The sequence below is a fragment of the Akebia trifoliata genome, chromosome 16, assembly GCF_017979445.1.
Source record: "Akebia trifoliata isolate Shusen 1 chromosome 16, ASM1797944v1, whole genome shotgun sequence".
Taxonomy (NCBI): Eukaryota; Viridiplantae; Streptophyta; class Magnoliopsida; order Ranunculales; family Lardizabalaceae; genus Akebia; species Akebia trifoliata.
This window is the reverse complement of record NC_141390.1, coordinates 1,736,770-1,747,693: the sequence shown is the minus strand read 5'-3', so window position 1 is coordinate 1,747,693 and position 10,924 is coordinate 1,736,770. Positions and strand designations below refer to the sequence as shown.

Here is a 10,924-nt window from a genome sequence, read left to right as displayed (position 1 = left end):
AATGACACAGTTTCTTATAGTTGTGGCATGTCATTTTAGATTTGTCTTTCTTTCTACCATATTTTCTTCTACGACATTTGAAATTCTAGATCTTCTTTAATGCAATATCATTAGTCTGAGTTTTTTTCATTGGCTTGTACTTGGATCTTTAGTTTCCACGCTTACTAGATTCAGCAATGAAAGCAACATTGTTAGTCTTTGTAGACTAACGTTCAACTTCTAATTCAAGATGTGAGACGATTGAGAGAAGTTGATAATACTCTCACTGTGCGTCATATTGAGTTTCATTTGCTCCCAATAATCGGATAAAGATCTTAAGACAACAAGGATTTGTTGCTCATCTGCCAGAATATTTCCAATAGCTTTCAGATCGCGTATCATTTCAGACATTTTCTTAAGATGCTCGATTATGGTGTTATTAGGAACCTTCTTATATGAGTCAAACTTCAGCGTCAATGTGCGCAATCTAGTTGTTGAGGTACTCGTAAAAGACAGCTTCAAAGCATCCCACATTTTTTTGACTGTCTAATAATCATTGATTTTGTCAATAAGATTATTATACATGTTACTCAATATTGTAAAAGGAGCGCACTAATCTTATTTTTGCCAATTTAGGTATTTGTTAATGCTACAACGATGTTGTGTAGAAGTCCATTTTTTTGGTCTATCAATAATTATGGTCAAAACATCCAGAACCCCTTGCTCATCTAGGAGATATTAGATCTTACGGTGTCAAATGTCATAATTATTACCATCCATTTTTTTTCTCTTATTTAAATTAACTATTACGTTTTTAGATGCCATTGCAATTTACTGTATAAACGTAAAAAAACGTGCACAAATTAAAAATATATATATTTTTATATTTATTATTTATGCCATACACAAAAAAATTTGCTCAATCCCTCAGATTAGCCAGTCAAGATCAATGTTATGACATTAGATCGAAAAACTAAATATTGACGATTGTCAAAATTAGCAATCATCTCTTTTGATTATAATTTTGATCTAAATTACTAAATCCGTGGCGTGCAAATTTTAAAGTGGAACCCAAAAGGTTACCACTCTTAATAGTAATAAACTAATAAATAGTCAAATTACTTTATTACAAATTGAGATAAACATTATCATTTGATCACATAATTTAATTATTGATATCATGTAATACCAACAACTACTATCAATCAATTAATCATCGCCATAAAGTATGAAACATTTATTAATACAGTAGAGCCACCTAATTATAGACCTTATTATTAGGTTCATCCATTGATATGCTAATAAAAATTGACTATTTAAAAAATGTGATTTATCATAAAGAAAAATGTATTCTAAAAAAAAAAAATGTAACTGTGTTAAATAAATGTATGGTCTACTTCAATATCCATATAAAGTAAGGTAGACTAAAATAATAGATTAACAATAGTGATTATGCCAATATTTATATTTAGGTTTACAAAAGCCATTAACATAAAGACAACAAATAATAACTTTGGTCAATACTTATCCTATTACTTAGGATTGTGTGTTGTTATTTTATTTTATATCAAACAAAAAAGTGCATAAAAAGACTCCACTCACTGTTGCATAACAGTGACAAGTCTTGGGGAAAATAATTCCAGCCACACATAATAGTGACATGTTACATGGTGTCTCAAAATAAAAAAAAATTGGTGCTTGGTTAAATTCCAGCCACACAATTAAATATGCAAATTATGTGTTAACGTGTCAAAAGAATTACATCAAAACATGGTGTATATGAATGTAGTAAACTAAATCCTTTTATTTCAGAAACTTTCAACAAAAACTTTTCATTATTACTGAACTTAAACAGAGAAGGATGTTTGAGATATATTTATGCATTTAAACAGAGAAGAAATATGTTGTTCTTCTTTGTTTTATTTTTGATCCATGAAGTCCAAGAGGAAAGGGGGACCAATGGAGGGAAAAAAATGAGGAGAGATTCACGGCATGGATGAGTGCATCACGGCAATGCAGCAGCCATAGCTGTGCCATGCTCCAATTCTTTGATCTGTTTTGATTCGTCTTTAGTAAATAAGGGTTTTGAGATCTTCAATCTTATCGTCACTTCCTCTCTCCCTAGATGAAGCCACAGTCGTTCAAATCTTGAATGTAGGAGAGCTTGACAGTGAACTAGCAATCATGGCTGCGCCTTAGCTTCGATCGGAGAGACAGATTGGGTGAGTTCCTTTAGATCTCATCTACTATTATTTTTTAGTTTTATATTTTGTTATTTTGATTCTACCTCCTTGATTTTTATTATTATTATGAACTTTAACAAGAAGTAATAGAAATCGAAAAAACTAGGATATTCTAAGTGTCCGACGAGGGTGAGAAGAAAACTCTCAAATTTCTGTCTTAAAAATCGATTTAGAAAAAATCCCAAATTTCTGTTAAAAGAAATTTTAGGTTTTTGATCAATTTAGTAAAAGTCGATTTATGTTTTTATTCGAACAATGGAGCAGGAAACAAATTTGGTTTTGATACCAATGATATGTTTTTGAGGAGCGTACTTTTTAGTCGCAGCAGATATCTAAACCTAAATTCGTGTCACGTTGAGTCGATCGTCAGAGATCGAAAATCCAAATGCCCGTCACGTCGATATTTCTAGAACAGTCACTGTTTCTACTCCTTAAGCCCTAGGGTCTTTGATAGAAACCCATAAAACTGGCTACTTAGAGAGACGACACAATATTGAGTGAATCTGATATTCTATGTTGTGTATTTGTAGACATCCCATTTTTGCAATCACATGACTAATCAACTCGTCAACCTGATCACGACGATTCCCAATGATGAATGATTATTTCAATGCTTTATTTGTTATTAGATATGTTTCAGAAATTTATATAAGGTATCTCAAACTAACAAAACTGTAGAAACCATGCTACGCTATAAAAATATAACCCAAAAAACATATAAATCATCATCTTGCAGACAAAAAGAAGCTTCACGGTAAAAATCATTAAAAAATGACCAAATTACCAAAATACCCATAATCTCAAAACATCCCTAGAGCCTACATTACGCTTAGAAAATCCTTTCAAACACATAAAACAATAAATCGAAATCAAATAAACCATTTTGCCAATTTTCATAAAATTTGACAAAATTACGAAAATGCCCCTCATAAAGTTCACGATCATTTTGCACAAAAAATTTCATAAATAACACAAATCAATATTCCCAATGAATTCCTTACGAAAAATTTAAAACACAAAAAGTCCTCTCTGAGGGTAAAATGGTAATTTTACAATTTTAATAATTAAAAATTTTGAAATTAATATTAAAACATTAATTAATGTAAAGTGAAATAATAATTAAAATTAAAGTTAATCAAGTAAGACTTAAGTCAAAATCTTAGATTAAAGTCAATCAAATGAGACTTAAGTCAAAATCCTAAAATCTAGTCAATTAAGTAAAATTTAAGTCAAAATCCTAAATTCTAGTCAATCAAGTGAGACTTAAGTCAAAACCTTAATCAATTTAATAAGACCAAAGTCAAATCCTAACCCTAATAGAATTCTAATTAAATTCTAAAACTATCTAAAAGAAATATAATCTAACTCTAACTCTATTTAAAAAGTTTTTAAAAAAATCTATAAATAAGGGTTTCTACAACTTATTTTAGTATCCAAGAGAAAATCCTAGAAAAAATAGGTCAAGAAGCTTCCTCAACCTTCCCAAAACCCTAATTTTGAAGCCTTAACCCCTTACCTAATATCCATACCCCAACTTTAACTCAAAAAACACCCAAAATCAAAACACCTAAAAATTCATAAAAAATCAGAAAACTCATAGATCTAAGAAGGAGATACCTCCACTTGGAGATCAGAAATCAGATCCGGTGATGGACGAATAACAAGGAAATACATACGAGAATACTCTCCGTTGGTGCTGAGGGAATCGTTGTAATCGGTAAGGTAACTTTCTTTTATTATTATTTGCTGTTTTTGGTCTATTTTGCAATGTAATCATTTTTGGGAAGTAGTAGAGACCAGCACTTGCCAAGCGGGATTGGTGCCTAACACCTTCCAACCCCGTAACATGATCTTCAGACCTAGTTTCTTTTGTAGATTAATTTTTCTTATCTGTTTAGAGTCGATGTTCGGTTCCTAGACTGTAATAACTAGGTGGCGACTCTCAAACCTCGAAAGTCAAAAGCAGATCCGCGCACCCCGCGGATCGAGGGCGCTTTTAGTATTTCATGTCTCATTTTCTTAACTATTTATAGAGATAAATATAATAAATAAGATTACAGTATCTTATTACAATATGAACTCAATCTTATTAGGACTTTGACTCCAAGTGGAGTCCTAACACGTGACAATCATGGGTTGGATCCACATGGTGTCCAAAACAACCAACAACTTGTGATATAATTACTGTGGAAAGTGTGGAAAGAATGCACATAGTGGCACAATATGTGATATCGAAGAGTATCGTTTGAGGGTTGTACTTATAACTAGATACAAATAAATGACTTCAATCGATCTATCATACTCTCACTCTTTTTATTTTGAAGGTCATCATTTTTAAGTCGATTTCTAATTTCATCAAGGTGAGTCTCCAAATCTTCAATACTCCCTATTACGTACCACATCACCCCGAGCAATAACATCATGCAGAACAAGACAATGACGTGTTTACAAAGAAAGAGAATATCACACTAGTGGATATTTGTATACAAATATTGACAACGACAATTACTACGAATATGCTCAAAGAGATCATATTCGAGATACGTTTTGATTCACCCTGAGCTCCAAGTGAAGGAAAGAAAAAACTCATAGATAGGCATATCAAGATAGTGTTCGTAAGTTTAGACAATTGGTCTTGGGCACAAGGCATTGAAGTGATGAGATGTACTGTAGCAATTGTAAGAAGAGTGAGTGAGTGGTGAGATCCACTCAACGAACCTTATAGCACACGATTGACTGACATTACTCTTAACTAAAACTTTATCGTTGCTGGTTATATTCAAAATTGGACCAATTCTTTTTGTGTTGTGTAGCTAATTAGAGGCGTAAACTATGAAACAAAGACAATATTTGATGACAACTGGAGCATAAAATAGGTGTTCAAATTCACTAAGTAGGAATTCCGAATTAAGGGTTGGGATCCCACATTCAAGAATGTCACATATTCCTAAGATAATTAAACCAAGATTTTTGGATTTTAAGGGTATCAAGGCCTCTTATAGCACCCAACCAATCCCGGGGTGCTTACAATCTCCTGGCTCCTAAGGGGGATTTAAATGGATCGTGTGTGTGTTTCTCCGTTCCATTTAGTCGAAAGCCAAATCTTAATATTATATTAATTGTCAATCTTAAGGATTATAATTCTACAATTTAGAATATAAGAAAGGATTAGAGCCAATGTAGAATCTTCCAGTAGGGAGCTTATCAGGTGGAAGCAGGACTATCATGGCTCCGATATCAGCTGCAGTATCGGCTGTGTGATTGCCTTTGCCACGAGTCATTGAGGTTTGAGTGAATCCAGGGCAAAAACAATTCACACTTAAACCATTTCCCTCGTAACGCTTTGCAAGAAGTCTTGAATACGCATTGAGTGCAAGTTTTGATACTGAGTAATCGGTCCAGACCATCGGCCACCCTTCCTCTTTCCATACACCGATCTTCACATCTTCAAGGAACCGACTCACTACAAACTCAATACGCTCCTCCGATAGCTTTTCTTCATCTTCCAATATCCCTTTTACTATTGGGTTGCTCACCTTCTACATTCAAGAAACCAATGTTTCTACAAGTCAACCAAAATTTATCATCAAAATTACCCATCTATATAGAAGAAAATGTTGTTAAACTTACATTTAATAAGCCCAACCGTGAGCTGATGTTAAGTATTCGACTTATGGAGTTGGATCGACGAAACAATGGTAGAAGGGATTGTGTTAGGAGCTTCGATCCATAGAAGTTAGTTTTGACAACGGTTTCTGCGTGCTCCACCGAATTCTCGTTTATCTCATTAAATGAGACTGCAGCATTGTTCACCTAAGGAAAATTTTCAATTAAAAAGGAAAAATCGTTTAGATTCGACATTGATCTTAAAACTCAACCGGATATGGGAAATGCACCTAGAAGTTACAAAAGTAATACCAAACACAACCTATAATAAATCTAGAGAGCTTCTATTGCCACACCAACTTTTACTAATGGCATCCAAGATATACTTTGGTGATTTACATATGAATTGGGGTGTCATTAGCAAAAGTTGGTGTGGTAAAGAATCACTCTAACTATATTTTATACTGATAAAGCCATGTCCCTCTACGTTTTCTTGAACATTTGAGAGAGTTAGGCTAATGTGACTTACTTAATTGCACTCCCACCCTTCTAAGGGTTGTTGGATTCTTACATAGATTGTCACATTAGCAAAATAACATCTTAGTCTTCTAAATTTCATGGCCTGCATTAGATTTTTTAAATTAAAAATAAAAGAACAAAATTATTTGGATTTGATCCAATGGTTTGAAAATGGATGGCCTCAGAACTCCTCAATTTAAAATTAGAATCCAACGCGAAAAATAGTCTTTTTTTCCTAAGTTGTTCAAGTTTTGTGCTCAGGAAACTTTGGCAAAGTATTTTTCCTTTTTAGATGCTACTGGGTTTTCAAACTCATGTCATATCTCCCTTGACCTAGGTCTACTTTGAATGATGAACAAAAAATAACTTAAATGTCCTCACTTTCAACACTCTTGCCGCAAATCCTTTATTTTTCTCTCAAAAGCTGTCATCTTTGATATCTACAGTAGATCAGATTTTGTTCTTGAGGTTTGAAGGTTGAACGAGAGAAAGGATGTTGAGGACTAAGGTTTTTTTACTAGAGCTGGAGATGACGCCATTTTGGTCATTTTTCATGAGTATTGTGTAGAATACCCCAGTCAAGGGTGGTATGTCATCATTTTGAAACACCAAGGGAGAATCAGAAATATTCATCAAAACGTGGCCTTTATTTTAGGATAAAATAAAGTTGGAGATCCTTTGACTTCAGAAGAATGACTCATGAGAAATCACATGATCCCTACCGTATGTATGTAAAAACAAAGAATCTCCCTTTATCAAGTTTGTTACTCACCAAACCTCTACTTAAAGAGTCATGCTAGTTTGGTAAGATTTCAAATCTTATCAAGGATTGTTGGGCCGACATGGATTATCAAATTAGTAATCCAACAAGAGTTCTTCTACATTTCATGGAAAAAATCATATTAAAAAGAAAAAGAATTCAAAGAAAAACCCTTTTTAAAACATGATCCAAGGTGTTGAAAATGGATGACTACCAAATGCCCAAATTTAAGTCTAAAATTCAATTGTGAAAATTTTCTTTTCGATTTTTTTTTTCAAAGTTCTTAGAATTTTATGCTTTATAACCATGTGACATCGATTTTAATTGTATGATGTGGATCCCCACTTCAAAGTTTGTTGAGTAATAAACTGGATAAAATAAGGTTCCCTTGGAGTTGTTAGAACTCCAAGAGAGTTTTTATAATAAAAATGCAACAATTAAGTCTGTCAGGTAAATATCTCAATAAAAACTTCAATGGTCAAGATTTATACTTATCTCCAAAACGCATATCTCAGAGATACATGTCTTGAGGGAAAATCTTAACTGATGGATTTTGTATTTAAACGATTGAGATCATGTGTTTTTTTGACGAATCATCGAATCCTGACTCATTAGTAAATCCCCTGTGAAATTGTGTAATAAGGTTTACCCCTAACAAAATGCAAGTTTAGGTTTACCACCTTGACCCAAAATCAAGGTCCCTTTTTATGTTTGATTACACATGGAAAATAAAGTGGAAAATCAATTTTCATGGAAAATTGTCCATTGATTGTATATGTCCATGGAAATTCATTTTCACTTCAATAAAAAAATTCACCAAAATATGGATTTCCCTTTTCAACCCATATTTTATTCCTAAAATATCTTCTTCTTCTTTACCATCACACTCAACCTTACCATCGTCATCGTAACTATCACCACCTTTGTCATTGCCACCACCATCGCTATCACCGTCGTCACCATCGCCGTCATTATTGTCGGTTACCTTCTCTCTCTCTCTCTTCTTCCCTCACCTCCGCTGCAGCAACCATATCCTCCCCTCTTCTTCTTCACTTACCTCTGTCGACGTCGCCACCACCATCGTCACATCCTCATCTTCTTCTTCTTTTCTCTCTTATTTCTTCTAAAGAAGCATCAAACAATAGATTTAACATTTTCATCATTTCCATTTTTTCATGGATTTTAAAATTTATGGATTTTGAAATCAATGAATTTTGATTTTCCATGCAATCAAACATAAATGGTGAAAATTTTAATTCTATTCAAATTTTGATTAATAATTCAAGGAAGAGTGTTTATAAATTAAAAAGAAAAATTTCACTTAGAGTTCATAAAATAAATAAAAAAACGGCGTTGACTTTAGGTGAAGGGGGTAAATCTAATCTTGCACTTTCTAAGGGTATCGTCAATTTGGAGAGGGGGTGATTTACTGTCAGTACGAGTTAGTGAGTCACATGGGGTCAAAATCCTTACGAGAACATCCAACGCTCCATATGCTTCGCGGAACCACGACACAAAGGCGTGGATAGAAGATGAGTCCATCAGATCAAGACGAAAAAATTCCACGTGGAGACCTCGAGATCTGAGTGAGTCAACAGCGTTGTGGCCCCTCGACACATCTCTACAAGTAAGGATGACGGTCAACCCTAGCTCTGCCAACCTCTTAACCAAAGCAAACCCAATGCCTTTGTTTCCTCCAGTAACCACGGCAACTGTCTCCTTTGACCACCATCTACACAACACCACCCCACCCATCATGTTAGAGAGGGAGAGAGAGAGAGAGAGAGAGAGAGAGAGAGAGAGAGAGAGAGAGAGAGAGAGAGAGAGAGAGAGATGGCACTTCACCTGGTTGAGGAGGAAGAAAGGTCAAGTTCCTTTGAACCCATTGAAGAAATGCTAAACAAGTTGGTGAGAGAAGCTGAGAAACAGATCCCATTTATATACAAGTTTTGAAAACACCAAGCCAAGTGTTGTGGTAGCTTTCAACGTTTTAAAACTACTCAACAAAAAAAAAAAAACTGACTTTATGAGTTAATTGATTTCTTTTGAGTCAACTCGACGACTCTTGAGTCGACTCAATAGATATGGAAAAAGCTTATATAACTCTTAAATTTAAATTTACTGTTTTGATAATGACAGTTGATTCATATCAACTTTTCATGTGGTTAGCAATGGACTCATTTGAGTAATGTTGATCAACTTGGGACGAAATTCATGTGAGCCAGTAAATATAAATTAAATTAAATTTTAATTTTTTAAAATATAGAATCATATCTATTTGTTGCCCTTTGATTGGTGGATCAATTATTGATGGATCAAAGTGTGTCAGATTGTCATTGTAACTAGCTGAGCCATATTTTGTCGCCCTTGTTCGTTAATCCAATTTCTCCAACGTACAAACACGGTTCAATAGAAGCAATGTTCGTCACTTTCCCATAAACGTTGGATGACAGAGCTGTTGGGGGTTCGACTGATTCAAGAAAACAAAACAGCAAGCATACTACATTTATAGCTGGACGGAGTCTACGATACAATTGTTGAATTACCAATTCATGAACTCACTGAGTTTCCAACTTGATTGGGTGAATCAATCCTTTTTGAGTTGTTACTAAGCCACCTCAAAATTCCATCAAGTTGAGTCGACTTAAACATGTTTAGAGGTGAGGGTGAAGTTCAATTCTCATTAAAATACATGAGAAGGTAGAAGGTTTCCTCATTAAACATATAAACTTAGACCATGTGGTTTTAAGACCATTGACCACCTTAATTTAATAGCTATAGGAAGGTATGGATCCATTCTCATATAAAACTTGAGCATGGAGGATCACATTGTATTATTGTATACAATAATGCACAGGCCCATTTAAGTTATTATTAAAAAATATAACTCTTTTTTGCAAGAGTAAAGATACATTAAGAACAAGCAGGGTGTAATGTGGGGTCCTATTTTAGAGTCAACCCATCTAGGTTTGTCAATATATGGGTCGGAACAGATACTAAATTTGATCCATCTTGATCTAATGAATTTTGATCAAGGAATCAGATTTCAATGAGGATACAATCCAATGATCTTTTGGATTAGTTCTGGATCAATCATGTACCAATCTGATAGAGTCTCTGTTCAATAAAATACGAGAAATTATCCCTCCAACAAGGGAAAGGTCTTGAGTACAAACCCTCTCGTTGGCCACCTATAGGGATTTATCATTGTTTATTTGGTATATGTGGCTTGTGATCTAATGATCTTTTGGATTAGTTTTGGATCAATCATGTACCAATCTGATAGAGTCTCTGTTCAATAAAATGCGAGAAATTATCCCTCCAACAAGGGAAAGGTCTTGAGTACAAACCCCCTCGTTGGCCACTTATAGGGATTTATCATTGCTTATTTGGTATATGTGGCTTGTGGGGTATTACTTGTACTCGAAGATTTTGGCGAGATATGGTGTTTTAAGATGCCAGTTGCCTCGCCCCTACTAGTTGAGCCTACAAGTCTAGAACCTTCCTAATACAGATACATTCACCATTTTTGGGCTTCACTCTTAGTCGACTCCTTTCACACTTGGAATATGAACATGAGACTCATGGTAGGATATGTAATAGATAAACTCTACCTTTTTCATTTAGGTCTTCTGGGACAAACCCCACTCTATGGATAACTCTTAATTCGCGCTTTCCAATAACCTAGGAATAGGAGACCTATGCTAGGCTTTAATCTCACCCGCATAGCTCATTCACTCTCATTGTTTGCACCTCAACCTAGACTTTCAGATATCCACGACACCTCCCATGATCAAGTCCTTTTATTGATTGCTTA

At 34.3% G+C, this 10,924-nt stretch overlaps 1 protein-coding gene across 1 annotated transcript; it reads right to left on the bottom strand.

The window, feature by feature from the left end:
* Positions 1 to 4,598: 4,598 nt before the first annotated feature.
* LOC147382195 (salutaridine reductase-like) lies at positions 4,599 to 9,061 on the bottom strand. The gene is made up of 4 exons (XM_086427054.1): positions 8,953 to 9,061; positions 8,581 to 8,839; positions 5,853 to 6,035; positions 4,599 to 5,761 (listed from the first exon to the last, which is right to left on the bottom strand). The coding sequence occupies exons 1-4, from the start codon at positions 8,991 to 8,993 to the stop codon at positions 5,366 to 5,368; spliced, it is 879 nt and encodes a 292-aa protein (XP_086283180.1). The 5' UTR covers positions 8,994 to 9,061; the 3' UTR covers positions 4,599 to 5,365.
* Between the last annotated feature and the right edge of the window lie 1,863 nt (positions 9,062 to 10,924).